Source organism: Canis lupus, chromosome 37 (genome assembly GCF_003254725.2).
Source record: "Canis lupus dingo isolate Sandy chromosome 37, ASM325472v2, whole genome shotgun sequence".
Taxonomy (NCBI): Eukaryota; Metazoa; Chordata; class Mammalia; order Carnivora; family Canidae; genus Canis; species Canis lupus.
This window is the reverse complement of record NC_064279.1, coordinates 10,808,120-10,831,822: the sequence shown is the minus strand read 5'-3', so window position 1 is coordinate 10,831,822 and position 23,703 is coordinate 10,808,120. Positions and strand designations below refer to the sequence as shown.

The 23,703-nt window shown below is 35.1% G+C and overlaps 1 protein-coding gene and 1 non-coding gene across 3 annotated transcripts in view; both read left to right on the top strand.

Annotated features, from left to right (window-relative positions):
• TRAK2 (trafficking kinesin protein 2) overlaps positions 1–23,703 on the top strand; it is a 63,420-nt gene that overhangs the window by 33,904 nt on the left and 5,813 nt on the right. For both annotated transcript variants that reach the window (XM_025441623.3, XM_025441625.3), the window contains 12 exons: positions 5,815–5,891; positions 7,928–8,044; positions 9,053–9,262; positions 9,922–10,000; positions 11,506–11,636; positions 12,097–12,171; positions 13,656–13,793; positions 16,453–16,532; positions 17,296–17,499; positions 19,403–19,701; positions 20,814–21,062; positions 22,888–22,993. In XM_025441623.3, the coding sequence (XP_025297408.1) occupies positions 5,815–5,891; positions 7,928–8,044; positions 9,053–9,262; positions 9,922–10,000; positions 11,506–11,636; positions 12,097–12,171; positions 13,656–13,793; positions 16,453–16,532; positions 17,296–17,499; positions 19,403–19,701; positions 20,814–21,062; positions 22,888–22,993 (1,765 nt within the window). The remainder of the gene's footprint in view (positions 1–5,814; positions 5,892–7,927; positions 8,045–9,052; positions 9,263–9,921; positions 10,001–11,505; positions 11,637–12,096; positions 12,172–13,655; positions 13,794–16,452; positions 16,533–17,295; positions 17,500–19,402; positions 19,702–20,813; positions 21,063–22,887; positions 22,994–23,703) is intronic.
• On the top strand, positions 5,963–6,070 carry LOC112656817 (U6 spliceosomal RNA). Its single transcript, XR_003134684.1, has one exon. It is a non-coding gene; the product is annotated as a U6 spliceosomal RNA (small nuclear RNA).

The following is a 23,703-nucleotide window of genomic DNA, read 5'->3' as shown; positions in this document are numbered from 1 at the left end:
GGGGGGAAAATTGTAAACATTGAATTGCAATATCAAGAAACCCAAATAAAACTGTTTCTGCCTCAATAATTCTTGTAAGTAGCTGAATATTAAAATAAAGCTCTTAAATTTGAAAGTTTTCTTAACTTTCAAATTTGAGAAGTTGCTTGCTTGAGATTTTCCGGGGTTTTTTTCCCATATCTCTTTGTTCTATGATTTTTAGATTTGTGAGAAGAAAATTCAAACTGAAATCTCATCAGGATAAATTTATTAGTTCCTGTCATTATTTTGATACAGTGGCACAGAAAGTGCCCCTTTAGTTTACTTTTTGTTTGTCGTATATGCCACTAGAGGATGGAACTATAGCTAGAAAGCTATCTTAGATCATAATTTCATGGAGTTACTTTTAGGAAGAATTTTAAGTAAAAATAAACTTCTTTTGAAAATAAATGATAATCAAATTCTAAAATATTTGGTTTTCAGGACTTTATACAAAAGTTCAAGGAAGCAATTTAAAACTTAAGATTAATAAGATGTTATAGATTCATACTTCCAGGGTCCAGAAAACTGTCCTATTCCTTTGGTCTAAAGGTACTATTTTCACTTCAACAATTTGAAAATTGAACTCTATAAGATATACTTAAGATCATGAAGCAAGTAAGCTAGGATTGATTATAATTGGTACACTAATGCTTAATCTCTGTATTGTACTTAAAATTTCAATGTCATTTTAAAGGTATCAATTCTTTGGTTAACAGTTCACTCAAATACAAATAAACTTTATTATGAATTTGCATCTTATGAATGTAAAAGATAAGTGATTTACTTTATTTAGCAAATAAATGTGTGTTTTAAAAGGCAAGATACAAAACATTCTCGGACCCTTTCCAACAGTTTTCTATCCTTTTGAAATATCAGGACCTGTGGTTCTGAATGATTATTATGTACCCTGACAAGCCATCCTAGGGTTTAGCTCCCTGGTACTACTTCAGCCTCTTCTTATCCCTACTTCCCTCACATACCAGGAGATAGTCGTTCTCCTTAAAATGAATTTTTACAACTATTAAAAAGAGGTGGCACAGGCAGAGGCACTTTCTCTCTTACATAACACAAAGAAGTTGAAAGAGCTGTGAAAAGAAAAATAAATTTAGAAGGAAACATGGGCAGGGTTTTGGGTTGGGAGCCTACCTCCCATGGATGAAAGGATACCGGATATTCTCTGAAGCCCCCACCAAACCAGAAAGAGATTGTTTACTTTTAAAATAGAACATTTGAGAGCAGTGGGTGGGTCAAAAAAAATTCCATCCTACTCCCTGCCATATATAAAATTTAAGATATTCAAAGAACAGATCATTTCAGGATTTTCTTAATTTTATTAAGATAGAAACCCAAGAATGAGCTGTGGGGGTGAGCAATGCGGTCAGAGCACATCATAACAGAAGGTACCATTTGTTCGCGTAAAGGCTAAAAATAGAAGTCTGATCTGCCTTTCAGGGTATTTTTTTATTTGGGAATAAGGGATCGCCTGTACCCTTTATAAATGCATAAGAAAAAAGGGTCGGGGGTTGGAGGCAATGTTTAGTCTCTTAAGTTTTAGTCTCTTTAGTTTCATCACTTGGGAACTTGTTAGAAATACAAATTCTTGGGCCTCCACCCCAGATCTACAGAATCAGAAATTCTGGGAGTGGGGCAGAGCAGTCCATGTTTTAACAAGTCCTCCTGATACTGATGGCACACTACGATCTGAGAACCATCAGTATAAAGCATTGTCAACCAAAGTTATATGGCCGTTCTTAGTGATGTTAATTGAAGAATTTAAGGAATTACAGAGGGTTTAAAATTTGGGAGAGAAATACAGTTATAGAAATAATTACTTCTGGTTATACTTTTCCTCAAAGTCTGCCCTCAAAAATTACTACTTTATACTGGCAGGAAAAGAAATATAACTGATGATGTTCAGAAAGCATCAACCATAAATCATATCATGAGGTTAGCATTTTTATATTTCCTCTCAACCAATTACACAAAATAATTTAGATACCCCAAGACATCTATTGAGTATTATCCATGGCAGAATTGAGAAAATTGTCTCACTCAAATCATTATGTGTAGGGCTTAATTCTCTCCAGGAGCCCTGTTGAGGAAGGCCTGTCCTAGACAGTTTATATCATCAGACACCTTCTTTTTCTTCTCAGTTCTTTTGAAGGCAGTTTTTTATATTGCAGAAATATTCTCTGTATTATAGCAGCAAGAGCAGCCGTCACTTCTTTGGGGTTAAAACCGTAAGACTTGTCTAGTTACCAGGAGCTCTTGTGGCTTTTACTATGCCACATGGGTGGTGTGTGTTTCGGTTTGGGTTTTTGTTGCCTTGTTTTTTATTTTTTGCTGAGAGTTGGAGAGATTAGAAGCCTTTTTCAATTTCAGTAATTGTAGTAAAAACTTGAGATCTTGAAAAGGGGCACATAAGAGAACTATCAAATACCATCCTATATAAATTACGGATATCAAAATGGATTAACATTGGCTCTTCCCATCCTGAAAAAATGTGAGATTGAGTTGCCGATATGAAATTATGCAGAATTAGAACTTAAAGTAAGAATTAGAAAGGATTTATGTATATTCTACCCCCCCACCCCGTATTTTTTCAGGAACATCAGATTCCCCAAATCTTACACCAAAAATGTTGAACATTAATTAATAACCTTTGAAAATCAACTTGCAAGGATTGTTCTGTAAAGATGTTAATCATCTCTCCTAATATATAAAAATTTTTTAAGAGTTAGGAGTTTTGAGTCTGTAAACAAGGGACAGGACACTGCTAATTTCTGTACTACATTTTATTTTTATAAAATTTTAACAGCTGAGAACTGAAGGGAAAATTTTTTTATTTATTTTAACAGCTGAGAACTGAAGGGAAAATAAGATTTGATAGAATTGATTATAATAAAATCAGTCTGCTTGGCTCTGCATTTGTGGTTACAGAATTACAGTGAAGAATTAGTCTCTCACTTTGGAAGCATTTAGTCACAATGCCTAAATGCCAAGAGAACATTTAAGAGCTTTGCCCTGAGTACTTTTGGAATCTTCCCAAGCAGCCTATCTGCCAGAAGCACTGTTGAGGAAGAGAAGACAGAACTGATTAGACTGCAGAGAGAAATTCATTGCATTTTTATATGCTTTGTGACTGACACACATTGCTTGAGCTGCTCTGTGCAATTGAGGTGGCTCAGCCTTTGGGGCTCGGTAGCATATAGACTCTTTGACATAAAACAAAACTGGAGAACTCTGGTTGCATTATCTAACTTCTTTGCCATAATATATCTTTAAGCATTTGAAAATTCATTTTTGCTTTTTGAAATCTCTGAAAAGAGCGGCTATTTTTCTAATGCAAAGATAACATTTATTCTTCATGGAAAATAAGCAAAAGACTGAAAAGAAAACAAAAGATCAACTATAATCCCTGCCCAGAGATAACCACTATTAACATTTAAATGTGTATCCTTCCAGCCTCTCTCCTATATTTATATGTATAAGTTATGCTCACAATTTTAAAAAACTGGGATCTGTGTTGTCCTATAACCTGCATTCACAGATGGATACCGGTTATTTCATCAGATAAAGGCCTTCTGATCTTGGTGGAACAGTGAAAGAAAGAGCAGAATGGTGCAAAGAGCCTATTACTGAGAATGAGCAGCCCAAAGTTTTTATATGACCTTGTGAGATAGGAGTTCTTATCACCTCATTATTATCCTCACTATTGTTAGTTTCTCCTCACTAAAACATGTTTTATTCTAAACAGTTCTTTTCTGTATGATGGTGTCCTTTATTTTCTTTTCACTTCTTCATGAACAACTTGTAGCTCACAGCTCTTTATTACATTCTTAATTTACTGGTTTTACTTCAAAATAAATTTACCACTTCACCTTCAACTCTGGTTGATCCTGTAATATAAACTATGTTAATAATATATTGTTTCAGTTAGTTTTATAAAAACAAACCGAGTCTCTAGGATTCCTGGTTCTTGCTTCGAGTGTTACCTCTGAATTGGTAGTTTCAATTGCTAGCTCCACACCAGAACACTTGGGCATCTTTTACTGTGTGTGCCCTGGGGTTCCAACAAATCAATTAGAGTGTAGAGATGATACCCATCTCTTTTCTGCCTTTTGGCTAAAATCAGGTGTAGAGATGAGACCCACTGCCTTAGGTAGTAACATTTGGGTTTGTAACCATTGGGTGGTTTTCTGTAATTAATTTAGAACATAGATAGGATTTAATTTTTTTCTTTTGGTCTCATCTTATTGAGACTGGAAGTAGTGGAGACCTCACACTCTAAATAAATTGTGAAGATTCCTTTGGCCCAAAACCCTGTTTCCATTATCCCTGTGGTTAAATTACGGAGCCAGTTTTTCTACTTGTAAATATAAATCCTTTGGGGGTAAAAATGGTTTATCCAGATCTCTTTAGTTTTCCATCTCCTATTACTATCAGCTCAGCACTTTGTTTTACTTTTAGCTAGGAATAAGACTGTCGTTAATAATTAAGTTCTAGGTGATTCCCAGATTCATTTCAAGCATTTTTGCTAGGAAGAAAATAAAAAGCTCAAATAAAAGTAAAAAATGTCTCAGGGTGTCTTTTGGGTGACCTCAATGTTAAGATGGGACTAAGGAACTACAGGTGACTTAAATAATAATGTCTGCTGCCAGTACAGTGCATTATTTACAGAGAATTTTAAATCAGGGCTATTTCATACCTACCAGCTGTGTTTAAAGAATAGTGACTATAAACAAACAAACAAACAAAAAGAGTAGTGACTATAAACAGTTAATATGACACTTAGCAATAAATACTGCTGATATAGAATTACCGTATTTCATCCTCCTAATGATCCTGTGAGATGAGTGGTATCACCTCCATATGATGGAATAGGAGTTTAAGAAGGGCTAAATTCTCTCAAATTTGTAATTTAGCTTTTTTGCTTTAAAGCCTCTTAGTTTTTCACACTTCAGGGCAAACTAATAATAAAATAATAAAATCAATCTAAGTCAAACACAGATCCATTTTATGTTGTGTACTCTAACATTAAAAGTATGCATCATTAGCTTAAAAAGGTATTGCTTATTGTGACTGGAGTCATTAGGGTCATACGAGGCATTCTCTTTGGAGCTATATTATGCAGTGCATTGACAGTTCCTGAACTTAATGCAGAAATACTGGACTTAAATTATGCAAGTAATAGTATACAGTTTATATTATAGCAGAGGTCTAGATATGATGGAAATTTTCATAAAGGGTTTTCAATTAAGCAAAAGAAGATTATGCTTCATAACAGAACTGCAAAAGTCCTACAAGTCCGTTACTTATTTATTCATATTAGTTCATGTGATAGATGATCACAGGTATTTAAGATAATTACAACAGAATTCTAATTAAATATATTTGTAATAGCATAATCCCTCATTAATTTGTCCCTCAGGAATTTTAATTTAGGGCATAAAACAATTGGTGATTTAATCCATTCTTTAGGCCTGCAGTCTCTAGTGAGAGTACACCAAATTTCTAATCTTAAAGAGGGAGGAGGAGATACTCAGGAAGTGGTTATCTTATGATCATTTGATAACTTTCTTAATTCACTGTATGATGTACATTTTGTTTGTAAGAATTGATCTATTTCATGAGTGTCTAATACATAAACATTTCTTCTTTCACATATATTTTTATTCTCCTGAATGGGATTTTGTAAAAGCCTGAGTTTGTTGCTAACTTGTAAATTTTATGAATATTTAAAAGTTTCTGTTATCTCTAAATACTATAAACAGTTGTTTTGAACTGTCTCAGTTCTAGGCACAGACAGGGTGGAGCAGATGACCAAAACTTACAATGATATCGACATGGTTACACACCTCCTGGCAGAGGTAAGAATATATCTTTTTTTCTCTAGTACAGAAAGCTAAACCTTGACAATCATTTAAAATCTATCAAGTTTGTGCTCACTTAGACAGCACATATACTAAAATTGCAGTGATACAGAGAAGGTTAGCATGGCCCATGCGCAAGGATGACACATAAAATCTATCAAGTTTGCAGATCAAATGAAAAACAGTGATGTCTGTGTTCTGGGTTATTTTGTATTATAAGATTGTTATAAGTGGACTGGCATTCCAAAGTAGGATGGTTCCTGAAGTTTATTGTCAGGAAGTTTCAGAGGGTTTAATTTTTGTTGTTGCTGTTATGATGGTGCTGGCTTCCCCATCCTAGAAAGCTATCTTTAAAAAAATTGTGGGGCTCCTGGATGGCTCAGTCAGTTAAGCCTCTGCCTTCGGCTCAAGTCATGATCCCAGAGTCTTAGGATTGAGTTCTGCATCAGGCTCCCTGCTCAGCCAGGAGCCTGCCTCTCCCTCTCCTCTGCCCCTCCCTCCTTGTGCATGCTTGCTCTCGCTCCCTTCTCTCAAATAAAAAAAAATTTTTTTTTAAAGTTTGTGTGTGTGTATGTGTGTGTGTGTGTGTGTGTGTGTTTACATAAACCCTTGCTATTATCCTGGAGCAAAGCTGTGCTTTGAAGAAGTAGGTCCGTGGCAGATCAATACCAGCAGTTTGCAGCATCTTCTTTTTTCTACTTTCAGTTTGGACTGTTATTTGAGTTCCATTTGTCCATGACATTTTTACTGTGTGTGGTAAATCTCTTCCAATTGGCATTCTTAGAATATCTCCTTATACTTCAACTACAATTGATCTTAAAGAAACTATCTTTCTCCTTGAAGAACCCCTCCCCTCTCCCTCTCAGCTCCCTAGACTGATTTTGTGTATGCCACGTAGGCTATATGGAAACTGAGATAAGTGGGCCCTGAAAATTTGGAGATAATTTATCCACCTGGTTTCATGTGTTATAAAGTAAAAGGATAGAAGCTTAATTTTATTTACAGTGATGATTAAGTGGAACACATCCATGCTCATATATAAGGCAGCTAGAGGTATATTGACTGTTTTCATCCTACAGAATACAATCCTCACCACTATCACATAGGTGGGATTCCTACACCCTTGCTAAGTATCACCATTTATGTAGAAGGAGTAGCTCTTGCTTTGCTTGGCTTTACTCTAGGCCTCCCTGCATCATTACCACTGACTTTTTTTTTTTTAACCACTGACTTCTTTAGACTCCTTTTTTTATGCTTTAGCAGAACCTATAGTCTCAAAACTTCTAGTCTGTTATCCCCTCTTTTTTATCTCACATTATCATTTTTGCAGCAGTTGACAATAGGGCTCTTGTTTATGCTTTCCTTTAAGCCTCTGATTGAATGCATAGAAACTCTATCCCAATTGGAACTGTTTTCAACATAATACTGTATCATTACCTTGCTTTTTTTTTTTTTTTTTTAATTTTTATTTATTTATGATAGTCACAGAGAGAGAGAGAGGCAGAGACTCAGGCAGAGAGAGAAGCAGGCTCCATGCACCGGGAGCCCGATGTGGGATTCGATCCCGGGTCTCCAGGATCGCGCCCTGGGCCAAAGGCAGGCGCCAAACCGCTGCACCACCCAGGGATCCCCATTACCATGCTTAATAGACAAATGCATTCAACAAATATTTGTTGGGCTTTCATTATGTGCCAGCCCCTAGCCTCAGTTTGTAAAGGCTATATTGATTTTTTAATTCTCCCAAATCATAAGTTTAAAAATTGGGTTGCTTGATCCTAATTAATAAGGTGATCAATAAATCTCACTTGAAAAGAAATGCTCTCTTAAATCTATAACTGGTGGCCATCCATTTGATGAGCACATATTAAACACCACTTGTGTATCAGGCCTTGTGTTTATTTGTGATAGCTGGACATTAAAATGAATCTTGATGCTTTCTAGGACATTGCTTTTGAGTTTAGCAAAACTAAAGAATTTCTAAACTACCATTTAATTTTGTTTGTACTCAGAAGTTGTATTTGGTATTTTAACAGAGAGATCGTGATCTGGAGCTAGCTGCTCGAATTGGACAAGCTCTCTTAAAACGGAATCATGTCTTGTCTGAGCAGAATGAAGCTCTGGAGGAGCAACTGGGACAAGCCTTTGATCAAGTAAGTCATTGGTCAAGTATTTGTAGCATGAAATAATTAGTTCTTGGTCAACAAAGAAATTTTTTTTTCCGGGTGCCCCTGAAATAACAGGTAGCTAAATAACACGAGTACTTGTTGACTTTGTTGGCAACCATTGAACTAACCAGTAGAGAAATGAAATGTTATTGTACAGAGGAGTGCTCATGTGACTCTACCTTAGTCAATATAACAGGCTATGTTCAGTACCTACGAAACTAACACCATGCTTAGATTCTAACACTTTCTCCTCCTCCCTTTACGTAGACTTCCTTGGGATCTTATCTTAAATTTGTTTTGAAAAAATAACCCTAAATAATAGATACCCAGATGAAGTATCTTTATTCAAAAACCCAAACAAAAGGAAAAGGAAATTTTTGAAAATGTATTTATTTCATGCAATAAATATTTTTAGAGAGAACTGATTTTTTATTAACCTGAATGGTTACATTTAAAATTTGCTGTTGTTTGTTATTATCTGGTTTCATTTTTATTTTATAAATGCATTGTGTTTAATAACATTTGAGCCTTTGTGAAAATATTTATTTTACAAAACTAAAGTTAGAAAGTCATGCAGAGTTATATTTAACTTAAAAGCTTAAAAATATGAGCCTTTATTCAGGATGAGACTTTGAAGGAGAGGTCTCTACTGACAGTTTGAAGGTTCTTCAGTTTTGCTTTGTTTTTACGTTGGAATGCATCATTATCTTACATGAAAATTTCTTCCTACATTCTTATTATATAGAATATAAAAATTGGCTTTTCACCTAGTATTGAAAAAGCTACATTTGTTGAGTTAGCACTAACATTATGTCTTAAGTATCTGAGGTTTGTTATTCTCTTTTTAATACTTGTAACCTTAGTAAAATCTAGCAGCTAGTTTTATGATTTTATTTTATGGTGAGAAACGATTGCTCCATGAATTAAAAGCAATATTATATGTAAATAATACAAAATAAAGAACATCTTATAAATCAAGCCCTTTGGTTGCAGGTTAATCAACTGCAGCATGAGCTGTCCAAGAAAGATGAATTACTTCGAATTGTCTCCATTGCTTCTGAAGAGAGTGAAACTGATTCCAGCTGTTCTACACCTCTTCGGTTCAATGAGTCCTTTAGCTTATCTCAAGGTTTGCTACAGTTGGACATGCTGCAAGAAAAACTCAAGGAACTGGAAGAGGAGAATATGGCCCTTCGATCCAAGGTACATTCAACCTGATTCCCACTTTCCTTTTACCTTAAAGGCCACAGATTTAGATCCATGTAGGATTGAGGTAAAATAATGGCATAATAAGTATTTACTATTGATATTCCAACAAGGGGGTGACAGCCAAGGCATGTGTATTTGCCTTCCATTGTCCCTTAGATCCCATTCATTGACAAATAGAATAGCAAGCTGATAGATGAAATAGAGAGTCACAGCATGGAATATATATCTTTGTTTTTTTTTTTGAATATATATCTTATGGCGTTTACACAAATAATTAAATGATTAAAACTATGATAAGAACTGTGTTGGAAAATTACAGGGTTTCTGGAACTTACATATGGGGGAGAATCAAAGTCCTACTTAAGTAAATGACATTTTATCTGAGCCTAGGATTAGCGAGCCAGAAAAGTAAGGGGGAGGGAAACCATGTGAGGGTGGGGAATGAATAGGCATGTATAAAGGCCCTGAGAGGAATGAGGGGGAGATGTTTGTTATATCCTGTCGCATATCTATTTTAGATAAAGCTTTTTGGATTTTATGTTTCCTTTTTAACTGATGGACTTTTATCTTCAAATGAGCATTGAACGTTTTTAAGTGAATACTGTAAAGTCATTGGAAGATGTTATCACAGACTGATTTTTTTTTTCTTAAAGGCTTGTCACATAAAGACAGAAACTATTACCTATGAAGAGAAGGAACAACAGCTTGTCAATGACTGTGTTAAAGAACTTCGTATGTATTAACACATTTTATTTCATAGTTTTTGGACAGTTCTCTGGTGACATTATCACCAACTCAGAAAGTAAATCAGTGGTTTCAGTAGAGACATCTCAAGAAACAATTTTAAGTAGTTATTGAAAAATCTTGGAATATCACATTGAGCCCACAACTCTAAACAAAATACCATATGTACTTTCAAGAAGTATCTTTATTGCAAATTGCCATCATCATTTAAGACCTATTTTCTTATCAGTTTTAGCACATGAAAGGAAATGAAGCTTTCAATGAGTATTAAGTGCAGTTGTATGCTCTGTAACAGCCTATTTTGGTGTGATATTGTTAATTTAAAATAATTTTTAAAAATAAATCAGAAAAAGGCTTTACTGGAAGAAGACACTTAATTATATAAACTATAAATATATAACCTTTTATGTTGAAAGAGAAGATATGAAACACCATACCAATTCATCTGGGCTATGGGTGTCAGAATATGATAGCTTAGCTACTGAAATAAAATTAGTTCAATGTTAGAGTACCAGAAGGAATGTCACTTGAACCTTCTCCATCAGAAGTTCATTACACACCTCTTAGACTTTTAAAAACAAAAGAGGAAATGACTTGCCCAAAAGCTTAGATCCCAGTCTCCTAGCTTCTTATTGTCATCCTTTGAAATGTCATAGAGCTTCTGTCAATTTTAAAATAGTTTCATCTAACACTGAGAAATAGTTTTGCCATTTGTGTTTGATGTCAGAGTTTTTTTTTTGTTTTTTTTTTTTTTAATTTTTATTTATTTATGATAGTCACACAGAGAGAAAGAGAGGCAGAGACACAGGCAGAGGGAGAAGCAGGCTCCATGCACCAGGAGCCCGATGTGGGATTCGATCCCGGGTCTCCAGGATCGCGCCCTGGGCCAAAGGCAGGCGCCAAACCGCTGCGCCACCCAGGGATCCCTGATGTCAGAGTTTTAAATGCAAGATTTACTTCATGGAATTCTAAAGTTTCTATTCCATATGCATGTAAGAATGCTTGGCTCTAAGGATTGCATCAGAGGCCTTACTCAGTTTGCAAGGTATCCCAGAAAGTCTTTTATGCAGAACCATTTCCACAGCTTTAACAGATTGTGACTGTTTATTTGGAAATGTACATTTGTTGTTTAATTTTCATTGCTTGCGGGGTATTATTGATGTCCCTGAAGGGTTTTCAGAGACATAAATGAGATGTTGTTAGAATTTGCAAACATATGCAATTCGCCTTCTTATCCTGCATAAAGAAAAAGATTGAGGCAAAACTTCTAGCTTGCTTGCCTTACAGGTCACCTCTCAGCATTAGCCGATTTCAGAAGAATCTTTATTTTCCTCTACTCAGTTATTTGGGTTTATTTTTCAAATTTATGTTAAAAATCTCTTCATGATATAGTCCCCTGCTTGTTACAAAATAGGACTTAGCCTATAGGAAATAGTTTGTCAAACCCTACTCTACATTTTTATTAATTTTTAAATTTCTCTTTTGTTTCCCAGGTGAAACCAATGCTCAGATGTCCAGAATGACTGAAGAATTGTCTGGGAAGAGTGATGAACTGATTCGGTACCAAGAAGAGATCTCTTCTCTCTTGTCTCAAATTGTGGATCTTCAGCACAAAGTTAAAGAAGTAAGTTCATTCATTCATTCATTCATTCAGCAGATGTTTCTTAAGCACTGCCCTAGTACCATACACTCTGCAAAGTGCTAGATACATTAAACAGAGCAAGCATGCTCCCTACCCCTTTACCGTGCTTTAGCCTGACTGCTGGTATGGTCTTTCTCTGTCATGAAATATGAATAACTTCTTTCAAGTTACTATTTGTCCCTCTGTCAAATGGGGTTAGATTTTCCTTAGAAAACTAAGATATGAACTGGTGACTTATGCTCATTGACCTCTGAACACCTTAATAGATTTTGTATTCTGCCCTTTAATTGCTCTTATTGCTCTTATTTGGCTTTTGAAGGATTAGCTTTTATAAGCCTCTAGACCATACTCCTGAGAGACACTCTTAAGATGTCTTTAAAAAGGGAAAGTAGCCCATATTTTATATGGGAAGGCTCATTTTTTTTTTTAAATATGTTGTTAGCATGTGATTGAGAAGGAGGAACTGAGACTTCACCTACAAGCTTCCAAAGATGCCCAAAGACAACTGACAATGGAGGTAATCAAATTTTCCTTTATCTTGTGTAATATTGGGGGGGAGAGAGGATGAATAGTTTCATCTTCATGAGTAAGAATGATTAAAGTTTATTACCATATTTTAAATAACAATGAAAGAATAATATTAAATTATGAGATCAAAGAAGTGAAGCAATTTAAAGATTCTGTCCCTAAAACTAATAACATGACATCTTTCTTGATTAATAGGAAAAACCTTGTCTTTTATAAGATTTTTTAAGAATATGTGACCCTTTTACCAGTCTACTGTAACCCAACAGTTTTTTAAAATAATTTCTAATAATAAGTGTTTTTGTAGCTATGGCAGGAGGAACACCAAAAATCTTTTACTTTCTATCTATATAAAAATTCTGTTTATTAGATATAATAGTGGTTCCCTAGCAGACATAATAATCACCTGGCAAAATGAGTTATAAATGGATATTCCTATGCACCATCCCTAAAAGTTTCCAATAGAGTAGGTCTACAGTAAGGGTCTAGAATCTGCATGATCCAGTCCACATACCACACTTGAAAAAAATTTTCGAAATTAAAATGTACTCTGAAAATTATAGGGCAGGGCAGCCCGGGTGGCTCAGCGGTTTAGCGCCTGCCTTCGGGCTAGAGCGTGATCCTGGGGACCTGGGATCAAGTCCCACATCAGGCTCCCTGCATGGAGCCTGCTTCTCCCTCTGCCTATGTCTCTGCCTCCCTCTCTCTCTGTGTCTTTCATGAATAAATAAATATAGTCTTTTTTAAAAAAAATTATATACTCTTTTGCCATACTTACATACCTAACTATATAAAGAAGATTCTGAAACAAGGGAGGAGAAACTACTTGTTTAGGATGATTGAGCACCCTGGCAACATATATAGTACTTTGTAGACTTGATATTTTCATTTACAGACTTCAGAGTGATGTTTAAAAATATGCACATCTAACATGCTAGACCTAACTTGACCCACAGCTATTACTCTACCTCTGTAATTATTTTAGATTTTATTGATTGATTGATTGATTGATTGATTTGGGAGAGAGAGCGAGCATGAGCAGGGGGAAGGGCAGAGGGAGAAGCAGACTCCCTGCTGAGGAGGGCTCAATCCCAGGAACCCCAATCTTGACCTGAGCTGAAGGCAGATGCCTGACTGAGCCACCCAGGTGCCCCACCTCTGTAAGTTTTTTTTTAAGGGTATGAAACATTAAATATTGAATTAATGGTTACAGTTACTTCAGCTACATTTCAGATTTTTAGGTAATCATGTTTATGTGTAATTCTGACCAAAACATCCCTAGTTCTGGTGACTTAAAAATTAATAGATACATATAGATATATAGTCTCCCTGCCTAGTTTGTTTTAGAGCTTTTCTGTTGAAAGTATATTCATGAAGTTATCTAGCCCTCTGGATAAAATTAATACTTATCCCGATGGGGTTTATTTTCCCCATTGTCATTTTGAGAATATAACTAATTATCATCCTTTTTTTCAGCTGCATGAGTTACAAGACAGGAATATGGAATGTCTGGGAATGTTGCATGAATCTCAAGAAGAAATAAAGGAACTTCGAAGTAGATCTGGCCCTTCTGCTCATCTTTACCTTTCACAGTCATATGGAGCTTTTTCTGGGGTGAGTTTTTCTGGAAAATCTATTACTTGTTTAAGGAAACTTGCTTAAGATTAGATTGTTCTGAGAGTGATATGATTTCTGGTGGTGTAAAGTATCTTGAGAAGAGTTAGCGTGGTTTGTCCTTGTTTCTGGAATTCATTTATTGATTTAGGCCTTGATTTACATATTTACCTCTATCTTAATACTCTTATTTACTGCAACCTTTCTTCTAACAGATGACCTTCCAGGTTTATTGTTAATATATGAGATGAACCCTAAGGAAATTAGGTTCAGGTCTATATACCATAGAGCTGCTTAAACTTGGGTAAGCATCCTTACCCTAGGCCCACCACATACTACTTATTCAAATAGAACTCTGAACATCTAAAACCTCTTTCAATAGATCTTGAGTTTCTTGATATATTTAATTCCACCTAGAGAATAAGTGCCATGAGAGCAGGATTCATGTTTGTGTAATTCATCAATATATAGTATTTTTTGAATTAAAGAAATTAATGAAAACTTGTGAGTTTATGCCAGAATCTGTAATATTGGTTCAAAGAATTATTTTAACAATCTGGTTCATAAGTACTTATAAGCAATCCTATGAAATTTTTAAAAGACAAACTATAAATTTTAGTAGATTTTTTTGAAAAGCATGGGAGCAGGATTTTTGTATTTTAACTTTTTATTTTGAAATAATTTTAAACTTAGGGTAATATTGCAACAATAGTACAAAAACTCTCATATATTCTTCACCTATATTTATCAGTTTTTAATATTTAATTACATTGGCCATATCATTCTTTTGTTTTTTTTCTGGACCATTTCACAATAAGTTACAGATATACCCTATTAACTTCTACTACTTCAGTGTATATCTACCAAAAATAAGAACTCTCTATTTAACCACACTAGAACCATCAAAGTCATCAAAGTCAAGAAATTATCATATATATACTATACTGTCTCATCCACAGAGCTCATTTAAATTTTGCCACTTGTCCCAACCATGTCCTTTGAAGGATATATTGCATTTGGTTGTTTGCTTGCCTTTCATGACCTTTGTAGAATGTCCTCAATTTGGGTTTATCTGATGTTTCCTCAGGATTAGATTCAGGCAGTGTATTTTTGGCAGAAATAATGCCATGTTCTTCTCAGTACACTGGATCAGGAGGCTCACATTGTCTATTTATCCCTTTACTGATGATGTTAATTAACTTTAATAACTAGGTTACAGTATATCTGCCAACTTTTCCCACTCTAAAGTTAATCAGTGTTGATAATTAAATTAATGTTATTAATTTTGCAATAATGAAAATTGGCAGATGCTACCTTAGACAAGTGGTCCAAGTTACTATTTTGTGGAAAGATACTATACTTTGAGACTATTTAAATATCCTGTTTTTCTTAGCAAACTTTTATCCACTAGTTTTAACATTCCATAATGGTTCATATTTGGCTCATTTATTACTATGAGGATTGCCAAATGGTGATTTTCTAATTCCATAATTTTTTCAACATTTGTTAATTGACATTGTTTTGTCAGAGCCTTTCTGCTTCATTCATTCACTCATTCATTCATTCACCCATTCATTCATTTATTGAAGGGCAGGCAGGGTAGAGAGGGAGAATCTTTAGCAGACTCCACACCCAGCATGAAGCCTGACACGGAGCTTGATCTCACAACCCTGAGATTGTAACCTGAGTCAAAATCAAGAATCAGGTACATAACCAACTTAGCCACCGAGAAGCCCCATTTCTGCCTCATTTTAGTCAGTGGATTATAATACATTATTACTATTTTATATTTTGATACTTAAATTGAACCAGATATGGCCAGTGGGATCTCCTCCAAACTCATCTTGGCTTTTCCTGTCCCAGTCCTGGAATCAGCCGTTTCTCCAGGGAGGTCTGGTTAGTTTTAATGAGGAATGATACTTAGAATTCAAGACTTGGGTCCCGTATATCCATTGCCACTAGAGTGTTTTTTCATCTAGGCCCTCTCAGCAAATAGAGCTAGAAGATATGTGTGTGTTCGTACACACACCCAAACACATCAATATCTATGTTTCCGTCCATATTTATGTTAATCTCTCTCTATATATATTTAAAAATATGAGTTCACACCAGTACCTCCAATTCTAGTCATTGTCTGCTCAGCTTCACTGAGCATGGCACCCATGCTAGATTAAATCCTCATCTCTGACTGGGGAAAAGGGAAACCTGCTTACTTTTCCTTTAATGATTTTTCTATATTATAAAAGCTATATGTATTTATTTGTAGAAGAGTTAGAAATTAAAAGAAGCAAAAAGAAATTATGAAATACCATCAGATCCTGACCTCGAGAGAATTATTATTGGCATCTTGGTTTATAGCCTTTCAGACCTTTTGTTTTTTGTGTCTCCATATGTAATAGTTTCTATTTATCATGTTGGTTTTTTCCACTGTTCTGTGAAATATATCATGATAAAAAAAATTGGTTCTTGTTAAAAGTTAGATTTCCAGAATATCTCTTTTTTTCCTTGCATTTTGGCCTGTGACAGTTTTCTTGTGCTTTCTTTTATTATAACACCAAAAGTACTGGACTCTGGAGACTCAATTAATTTAAGGATAATTCATTTCTTCTAACAGGCTTCTTACATAATCAGTATAGGAATATCAAATTCTTTTTCTTAGGAATCTCTGGCAGCTGAGATCGAGGGGACCATGCGTAAAAAGTTGAGTTTGGATGAGGAATCTTCTCTCTTTAAACAAAAGTAAGTACAAATCACATGTATTATTACCCAAGCATTGGGATGAAATTTTTAAAAAGCCACAGCCCTAAGGGATAGGTATTTTGAGATTCAGTTGTAAATCTGCTTAGTATTCAGGGTTTTTTAGAGTGCTCACATTTGTAAGAGCACTCACTTGTTCTGAAGTTTATTTTCTAATAATTTCTCCTAAACTTTAGAGGATAGTCAAGGTGGCTTTATTTATTTATTTTTTTTTAAAAGATTTTATTTATTGGGATCCCTGGGTGACTCAGCGGTTAAGTGCCTGCCTTCAGCACTTTAAAAAAAAAAAAAAGATTTTATTTATTTATTCATGAAAGACACAGAGTGAGAGAGAGAGAGAGAGGCAGAGACACAGGCAGAGGGAGAAGCAGGCTCCATGCTGGGAGCCTGACGTGGGACTCAATCCCGGGACTCCAGGATCATGCCCTGGACCAAAGGCAGGCACTAAACTGCTGAGCCACCCAGGGATCCCCAGTGGCTTTATTTTTTTTTTTAATTTTTATTTATTTATGATAGTCACACACACAAAGAGAGAGGGAGAGAGGCAGAGACATAGGCAGAGGGAGAAGCAGGCTCCATGCACCGGGAGCCCGACGTGGGATTCGATCCCGGGTCTCCAGGATCGCGCCCTGGGCCAAAGGCAGGCACTAAACCGCTGCTATTTTTTAATAAATTGTACATATGTGTCTCTTCTAAAGCACTCCAGTGGTAGGCAGTGCAATAATGAACATTTCTTTTTTGACAGAGCCCAACAGAAACGAATATTTGATACTGTCAAGGTTGCCAATGACACACGGGGCCGCTCTATCCCATTCCCAGCTCTGCTACCTATTCCTGGGTCCAACCGTTCAAGTGTCATCATGACAGCAAAACCTTTTGAGTCTGGATTACAACAAACAGAGGAAAAAACACTCCTGAATCAGGGGAGCAACTCAGAAGAGGTTTCAGAGTAAGAAATATAGATCATGGCAGTGATTCTATATTTTGTATGGCATTAACATACCAGATTCACATACTTATATTCCAAGTATTGTTCTGTGCCATTCCAAGGAAGTTCTGGAACTGTCAGTTTTCATTCAGTAATGATGCCCTATAGCATTATTTGTAAGATAGATCATTGACTTCATAAAAATTTTTAGAGTGAAAAGGCTATATTTAATTAAGTGTATTCAAAATGGAACTTACACTGACCTATAAAATTCTTTACTACTTTCTTCTTTAGTATGGTAAAGTTTGTGTCTAAATCTTTATGGTCTAAGTCAAATTTGTTTGAATCTGTTAGGTCATTGGCAGTTATACATAGCATCAGATAACACTTTCTCATAACCCATGCTCATAATCTCAACTGCTTTGGTGCCTTTAGGATAAATGGTAAACTTGAATACCTATTGAGAAAAAGTAAGTTGCTCTTCATATTTGTTTAAATTTAGATTTTTTTCCAGTTTTCATTAATTCATCTTACTGAATTACATATAACTAGAGTTAAACAGCATTACTGGAAAGTCAGCTGAAGACTTTTGAAAGGTAAATGTTTGGCATCTGAGAGGAATCTTTCCTAATGCAGAAATCTATCCTAGAACATACCAAATATCCAATAAGTATTAGCTATTATCAATGGTAGTAGTGGTGGTGTTCTTACCATTAGTGAACACTAATTGTGGACTAGGAGCTAAATCTTGTTAATCCTGTCAACACCAACCCCATAGTGTAGGTACTAGATCTTCTCAATTTATAGTTGAGGAAAGTGAGGCTTAAATCATTCTGTAGCTTGCCCATGGTCACTTCACAGGAGGGTATTGTCACATTTCTGTGAACTACAGAATTGGTGCATGGATGCAATTTGTTTGGTTCAAAAATAAAAATTTTTGTGTTTCTAAAAAGGAAAAAACAAAGAAAGAAAAGGATCTATCACCCTGGGTTTTCTGTTGTATTTGAATTAGCACCCATAGTAGCTTTCTGTGTCATTACTATGTCATTGTACACAATTACTGTAGACGAAGATCAACAAACAGATCTTTGTGAATTCACATACAGTAGCCAGGAGCAGCTACAGCTTGACTTGCTGCTCTTTCTTTTGATATCAATCGAAGAAACCTCCAATTTCAAAAATACTGAAAAGTGAACAAGTGTGTTCACAGGACTATGAAAATGTAGTATTTACAAATCTTGGGTTTTTATATATATATGTTGTAGAACACACACACACACACACATATATATATATATATGTGTTCTACAATATTCATAGAGGATCCCATGGCACAAAGCAAATTATTTCACATTTTAATATTTTTGAAATCATTTATGTTTTGTAGTTAATGGCATATCATAATTTAATGGGTAGCATTTTTATTTTCTTCCTTAGTAGCACATAAAATAAAATAATAATACCTCTTGCAATCAATTGGTATTACAGATTCAGTGCTATATGACAACATTTATTTTTCTGGCTACTTAAATTCAATTTATAGATAGTCGTATCTGTAGTTTCATAAACTGACTACACTTACCATGGTGAGCATTGAGTAATGTTTATTAGTTCTCAAATCAGTATGTTGTATACCTGAAACTAATATAACATCGTATGTTAATTATACTTCACTATAAAAATTAACTGAAATAGAAAAGTTAGTAAACATAAGTATATTTTTGCTTGTCTGAAGTTGCTTGAAATGAGTAAAAAATGATGTATAGTATTAGTGATATTGTTATTATTTCTGTATTCTTGATATCTAAGAAAAAACACTATGATTTTAAGATCAGTCTGTTGAACATTCACCATTGTAGAAAAGAGAAGTCTAGGTTGTGTTTATTGCCCTTACAGATCTAGTCAGTGAATGATTTTCCCGTAGGAACGTTCAGAAGGTGAGTCAAGCAGGACCTTCTGGAGATAGTGATTTGGCTACAGCACTGCATCGCCTTAGTCTGCGGCGACAGAACTACTTAAGTGAGAAGCAGTTCTTTGCTGAAGAATGGGAGCGGAAGATCCAGGTTCTGGCTGACCAGAAAGAAGGGATTAGTGGCTGTGGCACCCCCACAGAGAGCCTTGCTTCTCTCTGCACCGACCAGTCAGAGATCACAGACCTCAGCAGTGCCACTTGCCTTCGAGGTTTTATGCCTGAAAAATTACAGATTGTCAAGCCTCTTGAAGGTAATCATTCTTAAGCCATGTTGCTCATTTTAGCCTTTCCTTTTCCTGGAATTGAACTTTGTATTATAAGAGGGCTATGTGCAGGAGATACCTTTATTACCCTTAAACCTCATTTGTATGACAGTCTGTTATAGTACTTTGTGGAAAAAGAGTGAAGAGATCTGCATTCTCCAAGTCATCAGCCATCAGTATTTTTTTTTTAATATAAATGTGAGGGAAGAGGAACATCTTTTCTTATCCTTAGCTAAGAAATATCATCAACAGCAGTTTTCATGGTAAAATAAATGGAATATTGGTAGATAAATTTAAAAAAATAATATGGATGTAATGCTTCATCTCTACCTTTCTTTTCAAAAAAGACTTCTTTACCAGGAAGTGTCATTTACTTAGAGGTATGTGTGTCTGGGTTGGGTTTTTTGTTGTTGTTGTGTTTTTTGTTGTTGTTTCTTTCCCCCCAAGGTAGAACTTGAATTTAAAATAAATTTATTTTATGGAATATTGATTACCTTGAAATGATTCTGTTATTATCATAAAAGAGTCTACATATAGTAGACAAAATTTTGAGTAGGTAATATAGAAGGACCCTTCAAACTCAAGGGTTATACAAGTTAGTTTCATTCATTAATGATCAGTGCAGGTATTTGTCAGAGTTGCCCCCTTTAGGGTGAAATGTCTGTAGTGACATAATTAGATATTGCATCTGGTGCGGGTGCTTGGGATGGTCATTCACCATGATTCTTAGAAACCATGGGGATATATCCTCCTTTTAGCATCTCCTTCATGTTCCTATTCTCCCTGGAGAGCCTAGGGAAAGGAGAGTCATGAGCATAGGGAAGAATAGATGTCCTTTGTAAACTTTACTTTTGAAACAGAAAGATTATCATTCATACCTTTAACATCTTGTCAGTCTTCCACAAAGAACTTTATAAAATTTTACCAAAATATTAAGACTAAGTAATTTTATCCTTATTTTTTTACACATATAGTCCTTTTATTATTATCCTTACTTTTTTATACATATAATTTTAGCCTCTGTTTCAAGATTGAATATTTGTGGGAAATTTAAAATATGCTTTATGGGTTTTGTTTTGTTTTTGGTCTTGCACATTCAGGATCACAAACTTTGCACCACTGGCAGCAGCTTGCTCAACCAAATTTAGGAACCATTCTTGACCCACGACCAGGTGTCATCACTAAAGGCTTTACCCAGTTGCCCAGGGATGCCATCTATCACCTCTCGGATTTAGAAGAGGATGAAGAGGAAGGTATCACTTTTCAAGTGGAACAGAAACCTTCAGTATCCAAGCCAGTAACAGGAATTTTCCTTCCAGCTATTACTTCAGCTAGTGGTCCAGTTACAGGTAAGAACAGTGCTTAGTGGAGTGTAGTCTAATAATTCTGTATTCTGACTTACAGTATGGCAACTTGACAGCCTCCTTTTAAATTTAACTTGAATGCACTCAGTCCTGAGTTGAAGAAAATTAATATCTGTGGTGACAGTGGTTCGTAAGCCTTTTGGGCTCAGGATCTTTTTATACCCTTAAAAATCATTGAGAATCACAGACAGCTTGTCTTGGTGGGTTATATCTATTGCTATTTACCATATTAGAAATCAAAACTGAGAAATTATCAAAATATTTATAAACTCATTTAAAAATAATAATTACATGCTAACACTATGTTTTATGAAAAATAGCTATTTAAGTAATGAATAGAATGGTTTTGTTTTTACAATTTTGCAAGTCTCTCACTTAAGGCTTAAGAGAAGATGGCTGGATTTTCATATAGCTTCTACATTCAGTCTATTATAATATGGTTTTTTGTCTGAAGAGTATGAAGAAAATGCAGGCTCACACAGGTGTGTAGTTGTAAAAGGAGAGAGTATTTTAATAGCCTCTTCAGGTATTTGTGGATAATTCTTTGATATTATACCAAAACTTGATAAGTGATAGCTTCTTTAAGCTTTATAGAGCAATATGGAATCCAAACCTATCAGTGAACTTGTCATACTTAGTTACAAAATGTTTTGGTCTATTTACACTTTGAATGCATCTTTTACCCAAGCATGATTTTGTAACATCATGCACTGGTCATTTGGAAAATAGTGGTTCACTGAGTAATGCATATCTTCGAAATGTTAACATATTTCATTGTATAATATATTAAAATTACATTAATATCACCATGTATCTCATCAGTTAAGTCTTTTTAGTATTAGAAAGCTTTAAAGCTCTCAAGGGTGGGTATGAGTTCTCCAAAACTCTAATTTTCACTTGAAAGATAAAATTTTGTCACTGACAGCAAATCTTGTAAGCTATTTTTATTGAAGAGATAGGCTCACTACCTTCATTTCCAAGAAAATTTCTGCCAGATAGCCAAGTCTGAATAACTGTAATTTGTTAGTTGTTCTTTCAAGTAAAAATGGTGTTCCATGAAAAAATTTCAATTCAGTTGCCCATGTGCTTTTCCTTTAGATAACCATTGTGTCTTGGCATGCAGCAGAATACTTAATGCTTACTTCCCATTTAACCACACAGAATATTAAAATATAGAGTCAAGATTTAATAAGTAGTTTTTACTGCTTCATCAAGGACATCCTTATGTGAATCCGGCTTTTTTTTTTTCTTTTTCTTTTCTTTTTTTACTATTGTGGGTGGACAACAGTGAGGAATATTAGCATAGCTTGATATAGCTTATAGATTTTTGCTAAGGAGTCAGCAGTTTTGCTCATCATTGCTTTTGCACCAGCAGTGCAAATGCCAACCCAGTCAAAAAAGCAAATAGCATCTTGGCATTGCTATAAAAGTAATTTTGACCTATAACCTATGGATTCCCACAAGATCTGCAAACCACACTTTGAAAACCATTGAAGTAGATAGTTTGGCTAGAAACAAGATCTAGAAGACTAGATCTTGTGTGGGGGTGTTTGTATTTTTTCAGAATATATATTTCTCTTATTTCTAAGCTATTTTCAATCCTTTTGAATTATAATTTTAAAGTATTGAAGGATTCAGCTCTATACTAGCCAGTTGATACTAATATGATATTTATGTATATTTCATTTCCATATTTGGTGATTTTTGTGCAAGAGAACCTTGACTAATGCTTAATTAATAGTGATGAATGTTTTGCATTATTAACCTAGTCTTTCAATTTTGTTTGATTCCATTAAAATCTCTACTTCAGTTGCAACCTCAAACCCAGGCAAATGTCTGTCATGCACAAACTCGACATTCACCTTCACCACCTGTAGGATATTGCATCCTTCTGATATCACTCAGGTTACCCCCAGGTAAGGGGTCTGGGCAATTTGAGGCCTAAAGCTTGATTCCTTAACTATGTTTTCATGAATTTATTTTAAAAATTACTTTATTTTAACTCCCAGAATTTTAATTAATGTCTTTAGGATATTTTCATTTGTCTTTAGGATATTTTCACATTGTATCTTCTCCTTTGATCATTTTAACTCTTTGAAGTTGGCAGGGCAAGTGAGTATGTATTGTGTAAGTAAAAAACTAAGGCATAGATAGTTTAGGTAACCGGTCCAAAGGCCAGTTAATGACCCAGCTGCAACTATACCCAGAGTAAGCTAAACTACAAGATCTGGGGGACCAGTCCTCAGCACAAGACTGCCCTCACTGGAGGTTCCCAAAACCACTCTCTGGTTTGATAATTTGCTGGAAAGATTCACAGAACTCACCAAAAGCTATTAGGCTCATGATTGCTGTTTATTACAGGGAATGGATACAGGTTAAAATTAGTCAAAGGAAGAGACATAAGTCAGAGGTCTGGGGAGGGTTCCACATGAAAAGTTTTCCTTGTCCTTAGTATTTAATACTTTCCTAGCATTGTTGTGTGATGGCATATGCAGAGTATTGCCCACTAGGGAAGCTCATGTAAGCCTCAGTGTCCAGATTTTTTAGTGAAGTTTCAGTGCATAGTCATGATGATTGATTTATCACCCACATTAGTTGAGCTCACCTCCAGGTTCACTAACCTAAA